Source organism: Ostrea edulis, chromosome 2 (genome assembly GCF_947568905.1).
Source record: "Ostrea edulis chromosome 2, xbOstEdul1.1, whole genome shotgun sequence".
Classification (NCBI taxonomy): domain Eukaryota; kingdom Metazoa; phylum Mollusca; class Bivalvia; order Ostreida; family Ostreidae; genus Ostrea; species Ostrea edulis.
Genome location: NC_079165.1, coordinates 99,981,857 through 100,007,797, shown reverse-complemented (window position 1 = coordinate 100,007,797; position 25,941 = coordinate 99,981,857). Strand labels below are relative to the sequence as shown.

General features: G+C 34.9%; 1 protein-coding gene across 3 annotated transcripts in view; it reads right to left on the bottom strand.

Moving 5' to 3' along the window:
• LOC125681076 (potassium voltage-gated channel subfamily H member 8-like) overlaps positions 1-25,941 on the bottom strand; it is a 71,320-nt gene that overhangs the window by 10,404 nt on the left and 34,975 nt on the right. For 2 of the 3 annotated variants that reach the window (XM_048920987.2, XM_048920988.2), the window contains 11 exons: positions 22,788-23,018; positions 15,893-16,027; positions 14,717-14,797; positions 12,393-12,565; positions 11,681-11,918; positions 11,419-11,588; positions 10,874-11,081; positions 9,080-9,268; positions 3,403-3,602; positions 1,136-1,385; positions 736-953 (listed from right to left, as the gene is read on the bottom strand). In XM_048920987.2, the coding sequence (XP_048776944.1) occupies positions 736-953; positions 1,136-1,385; positions 3,403-3,602; positions 9,080-9,268; positions 10,874-11,081; positions 11,419-11,588; positions 11,681-11,918; positions 12,393-12,565; positions 14,717-14,797; positions 15,893-16,027; positions 22,788-23,018 (2,093 nt within the window). The remainder of the gene's footprint in view (positions 1-735; positions 954-1,135; positions 1,386-3,402; positions 3,603-9,079; positions 9,269-10,873; positions 11,082-11,418; positions 11,589-11,680; positions 11,919-12,392; positions 12,566-14,716; positions 14,798-15,892; positions 16,028-22,787; positions 23,019-25,941) is intronic. The other variant, XM_056155733.1, reaches the window with a different exon arrangement.

The window sequence follows — 25,941 nt, the reverse complement described above, 5'->3', positions numbered from 1 at the left end:
TGATACTAATTTGTAGGCCCTGTCGCCAGAACTCTATCATATTTGTCAAGTTATATCTGTTGAATTTTGGAATTAATTTCCCCCCATAGAGTTCTATGTTAAACCCCACTCCCGTTTGATCCCCGCAAAATGTACCCTAACCCTCTTAAATCTCAAAACAAAATCATTTTTGTACATCTAGATACATTGACCTATCATATCCTTGATTTTCATACCTCAGAATTTTTTTGCTATATAAATGTTAGGTGAATATTTGCTATTTCTTCTGGATAACGCTAGCTGTGAAATAGTTTCTGAACTATCTGCCCTAGGGAAATAGTCTCGAAACTATTTACTGGATGCTATATTTTCCCGCGTTATTTTTTCCGGAATATCTCTAGTGTTATCAAAATCTGTGACATCAAAGTCCGATAACTATAATTAGTTTACCAAACGACAATGGAGACGGGTAAACTTCACTTCGGTATGTCAGACACAAGTAAAGTCTACTTCGGTATAATAAAACATCTATTTACTGACTATTCGGACAATAGCAAGTTTATTGTCCCCCTCGACAGCAACTATTTTCCGAGGCGCATGTATAATATCTAATACTTTCGTCAACAGGTTACGGAGAACGGTGTCGTACAGTTTTAGGCGCGAGAAAAAAAAAAAAAACGGAAGAAGAACCGAGCAAAAACAATAAGTCTCCGAACTTGGTTTGGGAAACTTAATAAAAATACCCTGCCCCCATACCTCGCTATCGTCATAACCCTCTTTCAGGTTATAAGTCAAATCATGACGTATGTCATTTTGGAACTGTTCAGCAAAGTCTGGATACAGTGTCAAAACATCTGTAAGGCTCTTCATATTAATGCACTGGAGGTCACAATATGTCAGAGACCTGACGTCACAACTTGATATCCCTACAGGGTCATCAAAATTTATATCCGTTCCAAATAGATCACCTTTGCCTGGAATGTAATAATTATGCTTTGTGAATGGTCTACATTATCTGAGCTTTTTGTCGATAGCATATCATTAGATGTACATGTATTTACGTACAAGAAGAATGTGCAAAATAATGCAATTTAAGTATAGTACGTAATGTGTATCTAATAGTGATGATGTATCAATTCATTTCTTCACGTCCTACCTAAAATGGCAACAACCATTTCTTGCTTGAGGACTTCCATAGATCCTGCGCACAATAAATACACGTAATTGATGGCATCGCCTTTGTGTGCTAGAAATTCCCCGGGCGCAGAGAAGGCTCGTTTCGTATGAAGAGATATAGATTTAAGGCAACCCTGTGTAGCGTTTTCAAATATTGGTAGAGTGAGTATGTCTTTATGCAAATGAAGGCCGATTTCTCCCCGCATTTCTTCAGGGAAATCTTTCAAAATCTGAAAAAGGAACCAGATAAATTGCTAATATTTTGTCTCAAAATGTTGAATCAGTCGTGATGAACACCATTCTAAGTTTAAAGTAATTGTCACATATTCAGTAGTAAAATAAATAAATAGATAATGACCATTCTGTAATAATGTGAATATTTGTGCATGTATACAGTACCCTAAACATTATTTACGTTCTGATAATCTGAATGAACAACATATACACTGTTTTTGTAAGGAATACATTTCTAACGGGTTTGTATCATGGGAGAAATAAAAAAAATTTAAACTTTGGGGTAAATTGTATATAAACCCATGTTATCATTATTTATACTCTCCATATATTTTTTTCGTTTATAATTGACTTGTTTCGTTTTTAACATATAGTTTTTTAATGTCAAGTTGAAAGTCAGTGTATTTATCGAGAAATAAAACCCGTTGTATATAACTAATACTTATGGGTAAATTTAAGTACACAAATGAATTTGTTTTCTTGTGCATATGCCCATCTCAATAAACAGGAAATAATTTTGGATGTCAACCATTCACATCATAAATAAATCAGTTTAACGTGGCTATTTTGGAGATGATAATGTTTTGCAATGAAATAAATAAAAAATCCCATACTTTGATTTAAAAAAAAAACGTTTTAAAGAAATTTTAGTACATACAGGATGAAATACATCACAAATCTATAAAAAAAAAAAAAAAAAAAAAAAAATGGTATGTGTGAAAAGGAAGATTAAGGCTAGACATGTACAAGTTTATCAAATGTGTCAACTTTGAGTAAAGAAAATGCTATTACAGACAGCATGGTAACTTATCAATGTAACTTATCAGGAAGAATAGCAACCAATATGGTGACCAATGTATTCCCATTTGAAACAAAACAATGGCTTTGTATCTGAAAACCATGATACAATGTAACGATACCTTGCAATCCAACCAAAAACCTATAGCTGATCAATGTGTAGGTATACCCAACAATATTCTGGTATATATTACTGAGTCAACAATGTTTTCGGAAGGAAAATGGTACAAAATATGCAATTTTTCACCAAAAGTTAAAATACTAGACAGCCGTGCATCCACTCTTTTATCAAACTGAAAGTCATTTAAAAGGACCATGTTAGGCAGATACTAAACGTATTCCTTTGAAAATAGTATATATGTACACAGTTTGAATCTTCTATACTGATTACGTAAATGACAATATTAACACCATCAAGCTGTGTGTAGGTGGCGGCGTGATGGAGTTAAAATAGAAAATGGTCATAGGGCGAGCACGGGACAACAGACGCTAGTACACTGTAATTCGTATATAGATAGATGGACAGATAGATAGATAAATAGATAGATGATAGACAGAACGAAATAGATAGAGAGATAGACAGGCAGATAGAGAGATGCATGTAGATATAGAAGAGGTACAAATATTAGGATAAATCTGAAAATTAAGCTACAATATACATTGATATAGCTTTTAATTTCTTTCGAAAATGAAATTTAAAAATTGTAACAAAATGCCAATTTTCGTGGCTAAAACTTCTGTTTTCTTTGTATCATTTACTTTTGGATACTTAACCTTTGACAAAGGAATGGTTAAATCGCATTCTAAAATTTCACATCTATTCGTACCTCACCACGTCTCCCTCATGAAAGGAACACAATATACTTAATGACAAATCGCAGCTTTATCAAATCACATGATTGCATTGTATATTGTTTAACGTCCCAGTCGAACATAATTTACTCATATGGAGACGTCACCATTGCCGGTGAAGGGCTGCAAAATTGAGGCCTATGCTCAGCGCTTACGGCCTTTGAGCAGGGGTGGGTCTTTATCGTGCCACACCTGCTATGACACGTGGCCTCGGTTTTGCGGTCTCATCCGAAGGACCGCCCCATTTAGTAGCCTCTTACGACAAGCAAGGGGTACTGTGGACCTATTCTAAACCGGATCCCCACGGGGTCAAACCACATGAAATAAAGAGTTATAGACAAATCTATTGCATTGGCATCATACCTCCATGGTATCAATTCCGTTGTTCATAGACCACATGGTCTGGTGGTATTCCTGCATCTTCTGTTTGAGAGGCTTGGGTATATGATGGGTCCTGAAGAAATCCTTCAGATCCTTGTTTTTAGAGTGGTAGTTAGCGCGTCGAGCGTACATTCGTTGAATTATGGCAGTAACGTTTCCGAACACAACAGCATGCATCATAGCTATAAAATTTAATAAATGCATGTACCATTAGATTTACTTCTATATGATGTATGCTGTATAGAATAGTTTGTGTAATTTTAAGATACTCTTATTTTTCTTGTTTACCTGTTTAAAAATGGCCGAAATTTATGAGAATCAACAGAGTTACTTCGGAATCTGTTACGTCATCAGAGACAATTGATTTAATAGCAAATATTTACATTTATTCTGTGTATTCTAGTTAATTTCGATTGAAATCCATTGCTTCTCATTTGCCGCTATGAAGACACTTTTTGTTTCAATCTAGCTAGATCCGGTTTTGGTGTCATCCGTCCGCTTGTGAATATACGCATTCCACGAACTCCGCGACCTGTTTCCGGCATTAAATTGTTGAACAATGTTTTCTGTAATTTTTAAAGCCTTTTATTTGAATTTAGTATTATAAATAACGCTTACTATTTTATACGAAGGTTTATTTTATGAATTCAGAGTTTGTCCTTCTTGGACTATTTCCATTTACCTTTGTTCAAATATGGAAATCATTACCAAATATGGAGGCAAGTCAAAGTCAGGTGACTTTCAGCTGTTACGTTTTAATAACTTACGGGTCAATATTCTTATTTTACGTACTTGAAAGTACATTATTTATACTGGAAAAAAATACGGAAAAATATTAATATTAAAATGTCTTCCTTTGGTGTGTTAAACCGGAGTTATACAATTTTTCTGCAATGTTAGCGAAAGAAAGCATTTTATTAATTATAAGTGATGATACCATTGTCATTTTTCGTAAAATGAATAAATAAAACATTAAAAACAAGAGGCCCATGGGCCACATCGCTCACCTGAGTCACCTTGGTCCATATCAGAAGACTTTCCATATCTATTTGCATGTAAAACCATAGTCCCTATTATGGCCCCAAACCTTCCCCTGGAGGCCATGGTTTTTGCAAACTTGAATCTACACTATGTCAGAAAGCTTTCATGTAAATGTGAACTTCTTTGGTTTTCCTATTGTGGCCCCATCCTACACCAGGGGGGCATGATTTTAACAAACCTGAATCTGCACTATATCAGAAAGCTTTCATATAAATCTCAGCTTTTCTGGCTTAGTGGTTCTGGGAAGAAGATTTTTCCTATATATTTGTATGTAAAACTTTGACCCCCTATTGTGGCCCCATCCGACCCCCGGGGGCCATGATTTTAACAATTTAGAATCTGCATTATATAAGGAAGCTTTCATATAAATCTCAGCTTTTCTGGCTCAGTGGTTCTTGAGAAGAAGATTTTTAAAGATTTTCCCTATATATTTGTATGTAAAACTTTGATCCCCTATTGTGGCCCCATCTGACCCCCGGGGGCCATGATTTTAACAATTTAGAATCTGCATTATATAAGGAAGCTTTCATATAAATTTCATCTTTTCTGGCCCAGTGGTTCTTGAGAAGAAGATTTTTTAATGACCCTACCCTATTTTTACCTTTTCTTGATTATCTCCCCTTGGAAGGTGGCCTGGCCCTTTAACAATTTAGAATTCCCTTTACCTAAGGATGTTTTGTGCCAACTTTGGTTGAAATTGGCCCAGTGGTTGTTGAGAAGAAGTTGAAAATGTGAAAAGTTTACAGACGGACGGACAGACAGACGGACGGACGCCGGAATACGGGTGATCAGAAAAGCTCACTTGAGCTTTCAGCTCAGGTGAGCTAAAAACCCACCAACACATTCTTGCGACAGTGTTGGCCTTATGTCAAAGAATTACCTTTCAGTAACGATAAACGGTACATGTCTGAGTCAATTAAGCAAAGTGGACGCCTCATAACCGAGGCGATTGCAGATAACTATTTTTACTCGGGTATTCAATATTGCATAAAATGTGTTAACACATAAGTCTAGTCTTGATCATCGATACGTCTGTGTATACTCCACACAATCGTCTGGTCTCTTCACGCAGTTGTTTTACTGAACTAAAAACGAGGCTTATCGAAATTCTTATCAAAGCGCTGATTTGCTGTTTCAAAAAGGAACTATTTGCGCCCATTGAAACAACTTTGAATCAAATTCAAGCATACATTTTCCAATGCCCCCCCCCCCCCCCCTCCCTGCAGATTCAGCGTTTGGAACATATATTCCTTGCTTGACTATTATGCAAGTTGAATGTGATACCCGGGGTGATCCTGATTTAATATCAATAATAATCTTTTTCATTCTCTTTTTTTGAAGTCGGACATAACAACAATGAACATTAGACATATACTAGCTATTTACCGACTGGACATAACAACAATGAACATTAGACATATACTAGCTATTTACCGACTTGCATGACTGTTGTCGCTAGATCACCTTGTGGAAGGAAACTGAAGGCGTACATTGATGTCCGCGTGGGCGAACACATACAACAACTGCCATTCACGAGGATCGAACTCGGTTCGTAGCGGCGACACCCTATGATACTTTAAGAACTATTTTCAATTAATTCTGATAAAGTATGGGTTGTTTTTTGTTTTGTTTTTTGTTTTGTTGATACCAGGAACATTTTCATCAGGCACTATTGCCAACAAATTTTCTTTCAATAAGGTCGCTAATGTTTTGCTTAATAGATCAGCGCCATTTAATTTAAGGGAGAAAATTTTCCATAGAAAGCGCCCAGACGTTTGTGGGCAGTATACAAAAACGTCTGAATGATCGAGACTAAATATTTATCGGTTCACTAACGTTTATTTATTTATCGTACGTAAAGTTTATTAGGAACTAAATCCAACGTAGCAACAGCGCCTCCCTCTTTTTGACAATGTACCTTTTCCGTAATTTTTACTTGACAATTCTATATATTTTTAATGTAAAGTTCGATTAATTGGCTGTTCGCCTCCTCCCCTCCACTTTTTAGGTCACCTGAGCAAACTCAGGTGACGTATTGCAATTGGTTTTCATCCGTCGTGCGTCAACAATTGAACATTCTTAACTTCTTCTTAATAACTACCAGTCCAATTCTTTTCAAATTTGGTATGAAGCATCATTGGGACAAGGGGAACATAGATTGTAAATTTCAGGACTCCAACACCCCTGGGACTCTAGGGGTGGGGCAAAAACTGCCCAAAATTTACCAATTGTCAAAAATCTTCTTCTCAAGAACCACACACATGTAAGAAAACCTAAATGCATGGTGATGTAGAGCAGGAAGGCTTCTACCAAAATTGTATATTTCATGATCCCCGGGGTAGGGGTTCTGACCCCAGGGCGGGGCCTAACTTGTTATATAGTGTTTATGTGTAATTACATCTTTAATGCTATTGATACTAAATTGAAAGTAAATAGATATTTAGAAAGAAGAGGTAGTCCTTTACCAAAATTGTAAATTTGATGATGCCAGGGATTAAATGTGTGAACAATAGACATTTTTAACTTCTTCTTGATAACTATCATTGATACTAGATTGAAACTAAATGGATAAGGTGGGGCCAAAATGGTCAGTTATTCAATGTGTTAACAATAGACATTTTTAACTTCTTCTTGACAACTATCATTCCAATTCTTTTCAAATTTGGAATGAAACATATTTGTAAACAAAGGGAACATAAATTGTAAATTTCAGGATTCCTGCACCCTTGGGGCCTTGGGAGCGGGGCAAAAAGTGCCCCAAAATGACCAATTTTAAAAAATCTTCCTCTCAAGAACCACACACATATAAGAAAAACTAAATGCTTAGTGATGTAGAGCAGGAATACCTCTACCAAAATTGTATATTTCATGATCCCTGGGGTAGGGGTTCTGACCCCAGGGCGGGGCCTAACTTGTTATATAGTGTTTATGTGTGAAACACTTAAACAACATTTTCTTTAGTGCTATTGATACTGAATTGAAAGTAAATAGATATTTAAAAGGAAGAGGTAGTCCTTTGCCAAAATTGTAAATTTGATGATGCCAGGGGTAGGGGTTTTGGTATCAAGGTGGGGCCAAAATGGGTCAGTTATTAAATGTGTGAACAATAGACATTTTAACTTCTTCTTGATAACTATCATTGATACTAGATTGAAACTAAATGGATAGAGCAGGTAGTCTTTTACCAAATTGTAAATTTGACGATCCCCAGAGTAAGGCTTCTGACCCCATGGTGGGGCCAAACTTAGTATATAGTATGTATGTGTACGTTTGCTGATACTGTATACAACAGTAACGTGAAATATGTGTTACTCTATGGGGCTGAATGCTGGAGAATAATACAAACTGACATGAAAAAACTCTCCTCATTCCATAACACCTGCCTCCGAAAAATCTGTAAAATCTACTGGCCCAAAAAGATATCGAATAAAGATCTATAACTTAAGACCAAACAGTGCTGCATGGAGATGGAGATTAAAAGAAGAAGGTGGCGTTGGATTGGGCATGTTCTACGAAAAGGAGGAGAAGATATCACTAAGATTGCTCTGAGATGGACACCTGATGGAAAGAGAAAAAGAGGACGCCCAAAAGAGACATGGCGAAGGATGGTAGAACAGGAGATGAAAGATAGAGGGAAGACCTGGGGGGAAATAGAAAAGAAAGCAAAAGACAGGCAGTTGTGGCGTCAGCTGGTTGACGCCGTATGTGCTGATAGGCACGAAGAGGATAAGATAAGATATTGCTGATACTGTATAAAATCTAAATGCATTTAGGAATAGCAGAAAAGGATGTACAAAAAAATGGTGAATTTCAATCAAAACCTAGGGTTATGACTTTAGGATGAGTCCAAATTAGTCTTATCGTTTGATGTTTTAATGTTAATACACCTATTATTTAAAGCCTTTCACCAGTGTATGCACTTTTGAAGGCAGTGAAGTTTTAAGAACACATCTTATTTTATACTGTTGCTGAACATTAGATTAGAATTTAGCTTAGATATTCAGAACAGAATTTTTTTTCTAGATTTCATAGCCCATGGAAGTAGTGATATGTTTTCACTAGTATTCAGGTGACCGATAAGGCATCTGGGCCTCTTGTTATACACGTAGTAGTAGTGAATTGTAGTTTAGATGTAAGTTTCAAATGATTAAATGAATACAGTTATTCATGCATTATGAAGGATCAACCTTTTGAAGGCAAAAATACCCAAACCCCTTTTCCCCCCTTTGTTTGTGAAGAATTTTCAGAGCATTTGCGAAGTCAACTTCTTCTCCGGCTGCCCCTCCTCCTTGTTTGACCGTGCACATGTTACGCTTGTCCGAGACGACAAGTAATCGGAAAGATAAATAAACACAAAACATTGTCCAGTCCTTTATGCCGGTAAAAATCATGTTTGCGCGCGCATCTCTCATAGTGTCTCTAATGACGTCAGATTACCAAAGGGAAGTAACTAGATTGATTACAGTGCCGTTCCACATTTTGATGCCAATCTAAAATAGTTTATGGTTGGAAAACCACTTTTCATTACCCAGCATACCATTTTCATTAGGGTTGTGAAGTATTTTAACCTGAAAACACAAACTCTCTAGATATTGTTCAACTTGAAATTGGAACTTACCGCCAATGAGCATTGCACATACGGAAAATATTTTCTCTGGATTTGTATTTGCCGAAACATTGCCAAACCCTACGCTTGTTAAGCTACTGCATGTAAAATACAGAGCTGTGACGTATGCTGTGAAAGTATCCGGTGGATTTGACTTGCTGACAGGATGGTCGATTCTTTCTCCAAGTTCGTACAACCAACCTATACATATTATAGGAGAATATTTGGTTATTATTTACATGTATTGCAAAGTTTGTTTTAAAGAATGCGTGTCATTCTTAATTTTAGTCTTGGATTTAATTTCACACATCTCAGTATTTCAACAGAGTTTTCTATGACAATTCGCAGTCGTCTATTTTTCATCTTCAAAAACATTGCGACAGACATCACTGTAAATTAGACAGTACGCATATCCTTTATAACAAACAGAGAACAAACATGGAATATGAATATGATATGTCCCTTCATCTGCTGCAGATTCAGAGGGTTGGTTCAGGAAGATAATTGCCGTCTGCTCGTTGTCATGACAACCAGACAACGTATTGTCGATTTGTTGCTACGGAGTTCGTGAATTAACAGCCAACAGCTGCATTTGAAACTGCACAATAAGCTTCAGACGGAACATTATAATTCAAAAGCTATATTGTATATGAATTCCTTTGAAATGTTATCTCTCTGCTGAGATCTGTACCATTGTCATGATAAATTGCTATTAGCTAAACATTTTGTTCAGTTTGCAAACTCTATTGTTGGGAGAAATAAATGACATCATATTTAAAATGTTCTGTTTAAACAAGGTGAACTTATTTGATATATTAACCAGATTCTGCAACTTCCTTTTAAGTTTTAAAAACAAGATATTTAAATAAACATATACTTCCTGCAAATTTTGTTGCATTACTAAAGTATATGATAAATGTTGGACTATACTTGCATATCCTTAAAGTAGAAGCTTTGTAATATTTAATTAAATATCTGATAATAATTTGTTGTCCCAGCTATATCACTATTCTAATGAGAGACCGGAATCATTGAATACCAAAACAAAAGTTATAGAAAGAAGGATTTTGAAGAATTGCATAAATCACGACCTGTTAACCATTTTTGATGATTTTGTACTGTATAATAGTTTTGTATTTATTGTGGCTTATCTAGGTATATGTAAAATTATCTAGAAATAGTCAGCAGTTGAACTATTTAATCTGTTTAAATTACATACATACGAGCTTAAAAGCTAAAATCATGCTATCTCATATATCACCCATTGAACTTTTCAAAGGAAGAGGCCTCGCGGTCTAAGCTCTTTATATGGTCCAGAGTAAGTGTCATCTATTGAACAACGTTATCAAATCCTCTAATTTTCCCTCGAGATATGGTATGAAGATAATAACTCTGGAGACCTTGGGTCCCACTGGGTTGTTCAGACTTTCTGGTGCTTTTAACCACTCATCTCAGATTGTAAACCTCTTGAAAGTCTTGTTAACATACTCGAATTCTTTAATCATCGACCTTACCCGCCAATGTTAGAACCACTCCAACTTTCTATTCGAGGAAGATGAGCACAACGAAGAAAACCTTTGGACTTAGTTATCAATGTGTGTATATATGTGATTGATATGCTTGATGACTTCAGCCAAAGATTCTATTACACGGATGAATTGCCATCGAAATAGCAGAAATAAACATTCATCTGGTTACCACAAGTGGTTAGAATCGAGGTTACAGCCATTTTGAAAAAAGAAACATGCCTTCCAAAGCTGTCTTTTCCATCCAGTCTAAGCATTTGTCCTTGAAATCAAGTATTACCGACAGTCCAGTTCGCGTTGTTCTGCAGCTCGGTGTCTCCAATAAAGTACCATGCACAGGCGAGCCAATGCGCCAGGAGCGCGAACATCGACATGAACAGAGCTAGCACCATACCGCTGTACTGGGAGTATCTGTCAATCTTTTGAAGGAGGCGGGCCAACCGAAGTAGCCGCGTTAATTTCAACGTTAACAAATGTCGCAAGACGTCCTGCAAAAAATGTCCATGTAAATTTCAATAAATCATAATGATACTTCATTCGTTTAATCATTTTCGTTTGCTATGAATTATATCTATACATGTAGTAACTTTCATGTCATAAGTATTATATTATAAATTTGCTTGATAAAGGTGGAGTATACATAAAACTCCATCCCATGAAAGGTGAAGATAACGAACAGTGATCAATCTCATAACTCCTACAAGCAATACAAAATAGATAGTTGGGCAAACACAGACCCCTGGACACACCAGAAGTGGGATCAGGTGCCTAGGAGGCCATGTACATGTAAATGTGAGATAATGATTGAATATAACAGTAACTTACTGTATTTAACTGGTAAAACCTATTCAGCAAAAACATCAAATCAAATGGAATAGCCGCTAACAAATCTAATGGGAACCAGCCCTTCACGTAGTGTTTAGCTATTAACCGCCCATCGTATACAACATGTCCACTTTTATCAATGACAGACGTACGGAAGTTCAAAGCAATATCTGAAATATTTTGATACATATTATATAGACTCAATGGTTGTGTATTCATGTGGTGCCGCATTCATTAGAGAAATAACTGTGTCGTAACATACCTATAATAAACATGATCTCAACTACAATATCGGAATATAAGGAACTCTTGCTGTTATCGCTTTCCATATCTGTGAAGGCAGCGTTGTATGGAACCATAATGGCGGTGTAAAACGTACAGAGGAGAATGAGCCAATCCCAGCCGATCTTAAAGATCCCGTAGTGTGCAATGACATACTTGGACTTCTTGACTTCCTGTACTTTGTATTCCGGCATTTTCCCTGATATTGATCCTGTCAACTGAGACAGTGTTGGAAGTTATTAAATAGTAATAGCCAGACAATTACTATCTCAAATTTTTAGAAGGAAAAATTTTTTGTAGTGGAACACGAGTGGCTTTTTTGGTGTGAAATCAGATGCTGTTGGTGGTTGTCGTTAGTTCCACTCCCAGTGCGTTAATTACAAAGTGTTCATTACCAATCACCATTATAATGTACATGTTCAGTTTTAATACTTGTCTTCACTGACATCAAAGACTAATTACCGAGGTTTTTATAACTTGTTCTCAGTGACATCAAAGGTTTATTAACAAAATCTTAACTGATAAACTGATGTGGCAATTAACGCACAGCCTTCGTCATGATGAACATCAGTTTATTGACATTGAATAAACAATTTAAACATCGTTTCAAATTTCCTATTTCAATTATCCAAGGATAAAGATGAAATTATACTGAGTACAGAATACATCTGAAGGGCGTGCTTGGTTGTTACCTTGTTTAGCTGCTGCAGCTTGCTTTTGGCTCTGTTATGTTTGTCAAACTGACCAGAGAGGTGATACAGAACTGCCCGACTGCGCCGTCGTTGATAGTTAGCGTTAGAAGGGAGCTCTACCCCAGTGCGGCATCTTGTCCGTGTTAAACGCTTGGAACTCTCATCAAGGTCATCTACAGAAAAAAGTTACTTTTCAATGAGAGTATGTATGTGAGGCATTCAACAAGCACACTTTTGAAATTCATTGTAATCTCTTTGAATTATAATGCATACTGTCTTAAACATAATACGTGTACCGGCGACTGAATATGACATACATAAGAAACCTTTGTTATACACCTTATTTTTTCGATGTAAAACTAATATGATTTACAATCATCATTTTAACTGTTAAACCAGCTATCACACTCGTGGTCAATTGACCAGTCAACAGTTTACAAATTGTTGACTGGGCAATAGTCTGCCCCATTTCTATGGCACGCCAAATTCACAAAAATGAGCTAAACATAGTTTCAAAGTTGATAAACTAGGTTTATCGACTGTAAACTATAATTTACGAACTGTAAACTATAGTTAACGATTCGTTAACTATAGTTTTCATCCGTAAAACTATATTTAACGGTTGTAAACTATAGTTTACAAATGCTAATCCAAGTTTATCTGTCTTTAAATAAACGTTAACAATAGATTCTGCTGATAAATACAGATTCACATTTGTAAACTATAATTTACATTCGTTAACTATAGTTCACAATTGTTAATCCTAGTTTCACAAATTGTGATACTATATTTATCAGACTTGTAAACCGTAGTTTACAATCGTGAAACCGTATTTATCAGATAAACTGTTTTGCAATCACTAATGATTGTTTTCATTGTTAATTATAGTTTACGCTTGTGAAACATTGATTATCTGTTAACTATGGTTTACATATGTGAAATATAGATTAACGTCGTTAACTATAGTTTACGGTCCGTAAACTATAGTTTACAGTCGATAAACCTAGTTTATCAACTGTGAAACTATGTTTAGCTCATTTTTGTGAATTTGGCGTGCCATACATTTCTATTGGCTACACAAGGCACGTGATTCTTGGTCTACTGCTTTGTTACGTAATGGCGAGGTTCGCTGATTTAACCGATGATATGATACAGAATTCATCAGATGAAAAGCAGAGTAGAAACACGAAAAATATAATTATTAGTTAGGATATTGAGTATGTTTTCGTTTAAACTAGTGGATACGGTGATAAATGTACACAATCACACTGTCCTGTTAAAATTTCAAAGTCATCAAACCATGTGCATCTAGTAAAAACAACCTAAAAATGAAAGTGTACAACAGAACAGTTATAGACTGTGTCCTCAGACAACAGCTGTTTTGTTTGACCCTCGAATGGACCTGTTGCCCGAGCCTACATATCCGTCCTCGGGTCAAACAAAACACTTGTTGTCTTCGAAGCCAGTCAATAACTATAATACTGTATCAAACAAAGCGCCTGATAAAGTCCATTTCTTCAACACTATTCACATAATCTGACCAGGTGATGCTTTGGGTAAGATTCAATAATAACAATCATTAACACATTCAATTTGAATAAGAAAATAAGTTACTATTGCTTTGCTACACCTTGCAGATTTGATCAATTTTAAACTTCTTATTCCAAATCCAAACCCTGAAAACTTGCATATTTTGAAAATATTCAGTGTTATTATTCAAATTAATTTGCAAAACATTTAAATTCAAGAAATGTAAACATTGTAATATTTAATCAACTGATCCTTTAATGAATAAAATTAATAATGGAATATATGTAAACGTTTCCAAACATTCTGAAGCAGTATGCAATGCAGCAAAACGCTAGATATACAAAGCCGAAGCATAAGTTGAATTTGAAGATTATTTGAGAGCAAATCAAGACAAAGAGAGTTAGTACAGTATCGATGGGGAAACCAACAAACACCAGCGATTTCCTGTCACGCTTACAACATCAACAAAAAAAGCCCAAAATCAATCCGATCACCGACTCTGTTACAGACTAAGAGAAAACACCGGATGCAAGTAACACGGAATCACTTTTTATGGAAGGAAATGACTTTCAGACTTAATCTGGAAAAAAAGAAACTTCGCATATTTTCTCCTGGTGAGAATTACAATTTGTTTTCGATGTTTAATAAGAATGTTTTAGGTTTTACGATATCATGTTTCATTATATCCAGTGTTTGATTGCAGTAGAACGAATACAGAGTCGTGTTCCGATTGGTCACATCACCACATTAGGGAGCTTGCAGCAAATGACAACAGCTTGTCGTAGCTCACTTACTACTACTAAACATCAGGGCCGTTTGGATAGTGCCCGCCAAGCCCGCCATAACAGGGGAACGCTTACAGCTTAAAAGGGGTTCTAGAAAGAAACATAGTGGTCTCCCAATTAGGTCACGTTTTGCAATAATCATCTATTAATAAAAAATAAGTAAAAGCACCTGTGCACGTTGAAAAGGTTAATGTACACAATAAGTTTAGAGAGAAATATACAGGAAAATAGTTGTGGTAGTTTCACCTCAAACCTTTGTTCAAAAATATGCACAATATTGTATAAAGTGTAAAAATATATATGCTGTTTTGAAAATTATCTGTGAAGTTTTCATACAGCTTTTAAGAAATTCATAGAATTTAGAAGCGAGATTTATTGTACACTTTGCTATACTATCAAATTCTTATACATGTATAGGCTTTTGCAATATACACCTGTAAAGATGTGCAACTTAGAACTCTGTTTAATTTCTTTCAGAATAGTAAAGCATAAATTTGTATTTTGAAAAATCTTGTAGACCTATTCGTAATACTAATACTTAGTTCTTCTAGTGACACCACAAAAGTAGTATTACTAGATTTCAGTACTATGAGTTGACAAAGTGTAGCAAACAGATATATGCTCATAAAATCAAAATGAACTCTATTTGCAATGTACTAATATACATCATAAAATACTTTAACGTCAAATATCCCGGTATGAAATTTACATTGACAACAGAAATTGCTTTGCCTTGAGAACTAAATCAAATAGAAAGCTAATAAAGGCTATTTAAGTTTCCATAATAATACTTTCAAATGTCATTTCATTTTCATTATATATAGAAAACACTGCTGTCACCCATTTATCAGGCGTGTGGCAGCTTTGTAATAAGTTCTTATTGTTTCACATATGTATATACTAAAGAGTTATTTTGAGTGAAAAGGGACTAGCCAAGGATAAATCAAAGTTTGTGTAGTTACAATTCATAAAGGTGAATTCGTATTATCTGAATATTTATTTGTTGATCATACACATATCCAGTATACTAATACAAAATTGTTAGGAAAAATGTAAACTGAACAGCTACAGACTTTATAAGATATCTCTGAACTATCTAAAAACAATATTTCTAAAAGCAATATGTGTCAAAAAAGGGGCAATAATTAAAATGAGGAAAAATCATTCTGCTAATGATGGCGTTACCGTCGGTGCCGGAATCGCTGCTCTCTTTGTGTCCATCCCCGTGGGTGATATCTTTGTGAGAGACTAAGAACAAAACCACCTGACTTTTCTCGTTCTTAATGGGTACAATGTCCAAAAGGCACGTGAATGAATTCCCTGAAAATAAGATACAAGTGTCCTGATAGATGTTTTCTCGTCATGCAAAGTCATTGAATATTTAAGATGCGTTTAGAGTCATTATTGTGTAAACCTTCACGAACAAGGCTGTAAAGCACCTGCAACAATCGTTATGGCAAACATTATTCTATAATTTATGGAATATGAAAATGTTTTTATTTGCAGGATAATTAAGTCTCTGGAGATGAATAGAAGCTAAAACAGTGTCACTTTACATGCAACTATAGAGGCCGAGTTTTGCCATTTGATGCGTATACATAAATATTTACATCTCCATTGTTTTTTTCTTTGATATCTCTACAAATTGTAATAAAAGTCATTGCCTCATGCATGCGCCGCAGTTGTGCACAGTTCTTGATAATATGGTTTGTCTAATTCAACGACTGGGAATTCCGACAGAAATAAAAGAATGTAACAATGAAAAATGAAATTTCATTCTTAAAAATACGTAAGGGTTTGAACTGCAACGCATCATGTCGGTATACTTTTCATGAACCGATAACGCACTTCATGAACCGATAACGCACTTCATGAAGCATCGCAGTTCATACATGTACCCTCATTTATTTTGAAAAATGAAATCAATTTCGTAATTAACAAATTCTGCATCATTGTAAAAGGTACAACTGAGGACCAGTAAATGACTTTCTTCTTAACATTAATTAATTTTCTGGACATATAAAAAAAATCGTTATTCAAATAATATTTTTTGTTTAACTAGTATATGTTGTGAACTGAAAACAGTTTTGTTATAAGATGGCCTACAAAACATTCTTGAAACATTTGGTTTTGTATCAGACATGGGTAGAATAAAGACAATTGATTGCATTCTTTTAGATTACAAAATATAATAGCAATTAAAATGCATACCATTCGTTCTGCTGTCAATTAAACATATATATGTATGGTGAACCAACTGCTTTCAAGTTGACAAACTTATTCTCACAAGGGATATCAATTTATACCTTGTTCATAATGTATTGCAATAAGTTATGAATTACTAATGTAACATTCTATTTTTATATAATAATTAGTGTCCTACATTGCATATATATATATATGACACCGTTGAGAACACCCCAATTAATTTAATCCGCCATCCATCAAATCGAACTGAATACACTCCAGTCTCATCGTCAGGTTTGTGACCTAGTTCATTATCGAATTGCATTTGTTGTCCTTGATAAATGATTTTATCCTATTTTTATCAAACTTGTATCTGCCTTCAGAGATCCGGTCCATTTACCGATAGTCCAATCAAGCACGAGAGGTCTAATTAAGAACTACTCCATGTGATGAAGTTGCATCCCAATTCGCGTATCTGTATACTTTTTCATCTTTTTAACTATAAACATTTGTAACTATGCATTATTCCCCCAAGACTTAAGTAATTTTATTACATGGACAGTATGGGTACATATCTGCTACAAATTTCTTCAAGTTGGATGATAGTATTGCCAAAGACATATATATGCCTCTGGTATTGCTACATGATAATAGTATATTGAAATGCAAAATATAAAGACATTTGATATTTTAAAATGATACATCGATGCCCCCGTAAGGCAGCAAAGTAATTCTGATACCCAAAAAAGATCATGTCACACGGAATACACATGCCCAATCATCAACCAATCAAACGAAGCAATGCAACGTAGGTTAAACTCCAAGTCAAAAGGTCAAACATCTTGCTGCCTAAAGAAAAGTCTTGTCACAAGGAATGTACATGTGAAATATATGAAAGCCATTCATTCAAAACTTATGACATTTGCGGACAAACAGACAGACAAACAGACCAAAAGCTATACGCCCCCAAATCTCCGATTACGGGGACACAAAACACCTTATCATTGTTTTCAGTTTTCTTTTTACTTTGCCAACTGTTTTGTCCCCCCCTCCCCCATTCCCAAGTTGATTTCTTGTATCGGTTGGTATCTCATTATATCAACCCGTTGGTTGCGGTGAATATAACTTAAAGCGAGGTGTCAACATCATCAAATAGTGTCTATTTTTGTGAAAAGGTGCTCCTTTCCTTAGTAATAGATGGATTTTATCTAATGAAACAATGTCTATTGTTTCATCTAAAATCATTGATTTTTTTATCTGTTTCAAAGCTATTTAACGAATATTGGATTGAGCAACATCTATCAGTGCCTTAATATGAGTACTAATGCCCTTTCCATAGTACTATCTAGGTGATCATGCTAGTATAAAACATAATCATTACCATCTATTACTAAGGAAAGGAGCACTTTTTCACAAAAATAGACAATATTTGATGATGTTGACACCTCGCTTTAAGTTATATTCACCGCAGCCAACGGGTTGATACAACTTGGGAATGGGGGGGGGGGGGGGGGTGATTAACGCAGTATATTGACTATTGAATTCAAAGTATCAATTTCGTTAAAATCATATTTTATGCATGTCACTTTGAATATATTTTGCTGAATTACAAAAGTATTCGATATTAATGTTTTGTACATTTGCAAAATATAATTGTAGCGACCAGTATAAGGTTAACTTATATACTGCCTCGCTAGAGAGCTAGCTTTTGTAATGGGATGTAGGATAGAAAGTCACAGGGCAAAAAGTCACAGACTAAAGGTCAGGGGGAAATGACCATGAACAAAAATTCACAATCAGAAATCTTATGAAAGTAGGACAAGATATCACAGGACAAAAAGTCACAATCAGAAATCTTATGAAAGTAGGACAAGATATCACAGGACAAAAAGTCACAATCAGAAATCTTATGAAAGTAGGACAAGATATCACAGGACAAAAAGTCAGTCAGAAATCTTATGAAAGTAGGACAAGATATCACAGGACAAAAAGTCACAGTCAGAAATCTTATGAAAGTAGGACAAGATATCACAGGACAAAAAGTCACAGTTGATAAGAAAATGTTGATTTTTATATAAATTTGAAAAAAAATTGTTCTTGTTGTAAAGTTTAAGAAAATAAATAATTAAGTAAAATGTTATTTTTTCTATGAGAATTTATTTAAATTTCAAACAACAAATTTTAATAATAATTATTGTTATCAATTCTTTATTCCTTTTTTCATATTTATTGTTAAATATTAATTGATTTTTTGTTTCAATAAAAAGAGATTTTAATATTGATATCGAATAAAAATAAGCTTCGTGATTATTTGGTTTACAATATACATATACTACATTAAATTTGACATAAAACAGTCTTTTCATGGCTTGTCCTGTGACTTTTTATCCTATCTAATCAAAAGTCAGCATTGTGACTTTTTGTCATGTGACTGTGTTCGTCTAGCGTCCCTATCTTGATCATGCAAGTTAAGCAACGGCGAGTGTGATCAACCCTTGGATGGGTGACCGTTACACGTTACAAAATGGTGGCAGCAGTGGGATTCTGGTGTTTGGTGTGATACCTGCTTCAGGTAGAGTATCTTCGGAACTCTGGGACCTTGTTTCTATGTACGGACGTGGTTTCGTCTGAGGACGACGGGTGGTTGTCGTCAGTAGCGACGGATGCCGTTGCTGAAGAGGTGCCAAACATTCAGAGAAAACTCACGCTAAGCTTCGGGAAGAAGCTTCCCTGAGTGGGAGGAAGTGTAGCGGACAGTATAGAGGGAACTGCCTTGTAAAAGAGTCCCTATCTTGATCACGCAAGTTAGGCAACGGCGAGCGTGATCAGCCCTTAGGTGGGTGACGTTACGTAATCATTGTATGTATAATTACAAGGAGAGACTAATTTTCCATGTTTCATTGTACACAATGCGTAACATACATGCGATCCTTGACATGTAATATCCCTGTATAATTATACTTGTGATGATAATAACTGAACAATGGTTCCTGAACTTACATGCATAAACACATTAGAACAGAATTATGAATTTGTCTACGGATGGAATAATCTCGGCTGAGATTCGGACTGACGCCTTCACCGAATCTCGGAGCAGTCCTTCTTAGTTTATGTTCAACATCAGGCGGTCTAGTAATTAATGTGCACCTAGGTGACACGACCGTTCACTGAACAAATAAGTTATATGACGTTAAACTAACTCTCTATCACTATTAATGCTGCAGTACTTGCTGTCAATAGGCATGAACATCCTGAAATAAATAAAAAGTCACTAAATTTTCCCGTTTAAATGAAGACTCCCATAGCGTAACTATTTACCCACTGATATGAAAGAGTTCCTATAGTCTGTTTTAGGGAGTAACTCTCATACCTACATCATTAATTACTAGAACCGGCCGATGAACTACTGCTCCAAGGTTAGTCCAAACATCAGGCCGAGCCAAATCTCAACCGAGATTGAGATTGGAATATCATGAAATATGAAATACAAAACATAAATATATGTTTACACCTTGGCTAAGGTAAAACAATCAAGGAGAATGTGATCAACACGTGGTAAGATAGACAGAATTTCCTCTGATAATTTTAGAATTTTCCACATTGATCTATATCTGTCGTACTCCTAGTGCTTAGATTTTTTGTGGACATTTTCAAATAATAACACTGATGTATTGATTAAGGTATATATAATGACGCAAAATAATGTAGGTGAGAAAGGGAATCTATTTTCTCAATTTTTATTTTAAAAAGATTACGGGAAGGACATCTAAAACAGCCTCAAGCTGAGTGACGCGTCCAAAATATGATGCAAATTTTCTTTGTTCAGTTACTTTTATCAATTAATTAAGACTTAATCTATAAGTGTTCTTATATATATATATATATATATATATATATATATATATATATATATTATATATATATGCTTTAAATTTGCTCTGCGGGAGACAAATCTTTAAATTGAAAGCATAAAATGATATTTTTCTACTCCACCGATTTCACTGAAAATATAGTTCTCCTATTATAATTATGTTAACAGCAAACTAACAACTCAACTTATGATAAATGGGCTAACTACACTTCTTTAACGTCAACTCTTCATATTCATGTAGCGATATATTCCATTATCATCTGCATATGGTGTTAATGTCGCTTAATTTATTTGATACGCAAAAGCTTGGTCTACATATGATCAGTTTTCAAATCGAGGCAGGCTACTTACAAATAAGTTGATGTTACAAAGGTTTCAACAGTATTTAAAGTAAGCATTTCGCAAATTTTATGGCCGTTATGACGATCTAATTTACCAATACAACCTGTCATTGGGTCAAATGCTGTCTAACGTGTTTCATACTAATTTTTGGTCGTTCTTTACACACTGATTTTGACTACGGATTACTCGGTTTACCTTATCAAGATATAAGGCTCACGGCGGGTGTGACTGGTCGACACGGAATGCTAAATACTCCTACGTACCTGATATAACCTCTGGTGTGTCCAGGGTCCATGTTTGCCCTACTTATAATTTTGTATTCTTTATATGAGCTATGACTTTGATCTCTGTTCGTCATCTTCACTTTTTCATTCAGGTTCCCCATGCATTTAATGTATTTTAGCATTAATATCACAACTGTACGCACGAAAGAGTACCATGGCTCCATGACCCCCATGTGTAATAAATGAAGAAGATATATGTATATATGCTGTATATTTTCTACAGTAATTTATCTGAATTATGACACGAATCCACTCTAAAGGGGAAATATTCCTCTGATGATTACTGCATAAGTTATCTCTCTTATCAATTCCAAGTATGTTTTCTATATGGTATAACATCAATGATATTTGCATTATTTACAACCAAAAATTCTAAACTAAAATACAAAGAAAGGTTGTTTTTTTTTTATTAAAACAAATTTCCATAGTATTTAAGGAAAATTCCATTTCAGTGAACAGTGAGACGTTACCACTTAAGAGGCTTTGCAATACCGATATTTCACAGCATAAATAATCCAATCATCAATTAGAGACATTCTAGGAGAAAATATATGTATCGATTTTTTTAAGCCAAGGTTCATTCTAAGGTTAGCTAATTAAAAAAAGAAAAGCAATGGGAAAAAAAAACTACACACATCAACACCTTTCATTATTTTCAGGTATTGTTCATTCACAATAGAATTTATATCCCTTAATACCCAGCAGAATCGAGATGCTGAAAGAACATTCTAAATGCTTACAAGAATTTTTGTTAGACGTACATGTGCGTTTTCAGATTGTGCTCTCAAATATCAGACAATATATTGCTTTTCATGAATAGTAAGGGCTTCAATAATATTTTATGTAGGTTTTCCTTTCATTTCACGATATACCAAACATTAATTATATGGCCTGTAAAAAAATGTGTGTCTGTTTTTTCAGATTCATATTAATTGCCTTATTAGAAGATATACATCAAAGTAAAACCAAATAAACGGTTTACTGTCAAATCTTGATCCTAGTATTGGACTGGACAAGAGGGGCCTCGAGGATTCATTAGTTTTGTTTCAATGTTCTTACAGTGATTTTTCATCATGCCATGAAGTAATTGATGTGAATACTCTTCAATGCCGTTCAGTGGCCTTTTAAGACACATAAATCACCTCCAAGGATAGTAGATTGTAACTTGAAGGCTTTTCAAGTCTTGTGAGTTATGGGTGAATTCTCATTGACTATCAAGTTTCCACAGTCTATATCTTATGATAGAAACAAATGAATAAAATACAACTGATCTAAAAAGAATATAAGTGTAAGGAGTTTCCAATTATATATATTAAGGACATTAAAGGTTGCATTGTTTGTTTGCAGATGCAATGAACCATGAAACCCTTTCCCTTTTCAGATAACTAATAGGTACCGTTTTTCCTGTACAGCAGAATCTCCGTCTTGATTTCCTCTTTCTGCTCCAGGGCTTCCTCTATTTTGGCTTTGCCTTCCACTTCGGTGCTCTCACCATACAGAAACTTGCATGCGCAGCTTTTCCCCATGACGTGAGCTCTCGAATGCCCAGTGAGCTCGCAGAATCCATCGGAACAGTACACCACGGGGAAACCATTTGATAACGCGTTCCCCAGGACAAAATTGCTATCTGGAAAACACAAACACACATATACGCTTTACATTCTGTTTGATTTTAATCCTTCTCATTTATGTCCTGCAAACTTTATATACATGATACATATAGACAAGATTTACTTTATGTCTTAAAATGCTCAACAAGGTCATTGCAGCTAGTTTTTGCTGTATCATATATAAACATAAAGCAAATTGAATATGAAAATGTCATTTATTCAAATGACGAACTTGGTTAACGATGGAGACATTTCATTTAATATCGCCTTCAGTACGCTTGTGAGAGTCAACTGTCAATGAATTTAACCCTCTTAAATCAAAGATCTGGATATACGTACTAGTATGTTCCAGACAAATCATATTTGTGCTGTAAATAATAATTATGATTCCAGCTTTGTTAAATACCTTCATACATAAAATCATTATGGAATAGTATCTAATGTGGCGCAAATGTTTCGTGGTCTTCCTACGTTACACTAAGATCTGAACAAGAGTGTTCTAGATTAGGAAATCAGACTGATTTTTTAAAAAAAAACCGATATCTAGTTATTGTGAAGGATTTATAATTCCGTTAATTCAGAAATATTATCTTCTAGTACATTTCACCACCTGAGGTGAATAAAGCTTTGCAAATGAAAGATATTCCGGCGAACAATTGTGTGGTCATTGCTCACCGTTAAAAGCCTTCATAAATCATATGTGGACTGGTAGTCAATAAGTTGTCATCAAATAAAATCTTTTTACCAGCGACAACTAAACAGCATGGAACCGTACTGTGGAAGTTGACAGACCTTCCTGGTTTCCATGGAATCACGCGGGGACGAAAATTAATCTTATTACCTTCATAAAGAATCTTTTAACAGGATGATATGAAATCGTCCACAAATAGCACAGAATCTCATCACCCATTAATCAGTATCCGTTAGAAATATATTATTTTTCTTTTATCAGTAGAATAAAGACAGTGATTTGTATTCAGATAATAACAAATTCAAGAATATTCTCTCAAAACGCCAAATTATAGAGACTCCAAATCGTCCCCAAATGCAGTTGCATTGTGTAAATCTACCAACAAAGGAGTTTAAAGACAAAGAAGTATCTTATTTTGGTTTTATATTTATATATTAACATCCCAATGCTTTTATCTTTGATATCTTTACGATTTGTAATAAAAGCCATTTTCTCAAGAACACGCTGTAAGCAATGCGTTTATGAATTTTGACAAATATTGAAAGTAGAATGTAAATGCAAGAAATAAATTTCAATTTTGTTATACTTGCTTCATGAAGTATACCGGCCTGAAACATCGCAATTCATATCCTCGTGTATTTAAAAAATGAAATTTATTTCTTGGATAATTTGATGTCTGGAAACTGGATAAAATTATGAAACACGTGTAAGCTATATTCGATGTGAAAATAATCTAAGACTTCTCTCGGAAGCAATATTTCGTTTTGAACTGCAGTAGAGGAGGCTTTTATCCTTAATGAAAATATAGACCAATCTATCATTCTTAACAACGTATGCATTGATATTACCAACTTAAGAGTTCATTGAGTGGATCGTATTGGGTCTCTGATCTGAATACCAAATTACGAATCCAAAACATGACAGTAATTGAAAAAAAACCTACAATTACTTCAAAATGTAATAATATTCTTTGATAATATCTCAACCGTAATTATATGTATCGGTAGCGGGGAACAAGTCTAAAGTTAGTCCCCTGTGTTACACAAATTGTGCCCGCTAGCAAAGACTTTTATAAAAGTGCAGTTTTTATCAAGTAATAATTTTGCATATTACCCATGATTAATGATGTCATTGTTGAAAAACAGATGAAATGACTCTAAGGGTAATTAAACCATATTGAAACTTTCAACATTCCGGGCTTGTTTTTTTTTTTTTGGGGGGGGGGGGGTCTTTTTATTTCTTGCAAAACATTTCTTTAATCAACACATTAAGGAAGAGAACAGGTTGTTGGGCCTTTCTTGAATCACCTACATTTAGTTCTTATCGAGGAAGTATCTCGAATTTCATCGACTTGTGACGTCATCTTGACCCTATGGGTCACTAAAATCGGCAAAACATGACAATATTTGAATTCTAATTTTAAAACCTATAATTAAAAGCAGGAGTTACTTTATGGTTATGTAAGAAAGTTGATCCCATTGTGTTTACCCTAAAAGTATCAACATTGTAGCATGGTGATTTTTACACTTACTAAAATTTACTAAACAGCAACTGTTCTTAAACAGTATTAAAAAATAATCATATAACCTTTTGAAAAACAAGAGGCCAACAGCCCTTATCGGTCACCTGAATAATAGTGAAAAAGTATCACTATTTCCATGGGCTATGAAATCTAGAAAAAAATTCCTGTTCTGAATATCTAAGCTACAACAGTATAAAACAAGATGTGTCCTTAAAACTGATGAAAGGCTTTCAATAATAGATGTATTAACACTAAAACATCAAAATATATGACTACTTTAGACTCATCCTCAAGTCATAACCCTGGGTTGTGAAATTCACCTGTTTTTGTACATCCTTTTCTGCTATTCCTAAGTATGCATTTAGATTTTATACAGTATCAGCAAACTTACACATAAATGATATATACTAAGTTTGGCCCCACCCTGATGTCAAAACCCTTTCTCTGGGGAAAATCAAATTTACAATTTTGGTAAAAGACTACTTGCTCTATCCATTTAGTTTCAATTTAGTATCAAAAGCACTAAAGAAACAGGGCATGCTTACTCCTCCTAGGTACCTGATCCCACCTCTGGTGTGTCCAGGGGTCCGTGTTTGCCCAACTATCTATTTTGTATTGGGTCGAGGCCTCTGCTGGTGGACTGTTAGTCCCCGAGGGTCTCTACAGCCCAGTAGCTAAGTACTTCGTTACTAGCTTGAAAATACGGATGTATATTTAATTGCTGTTA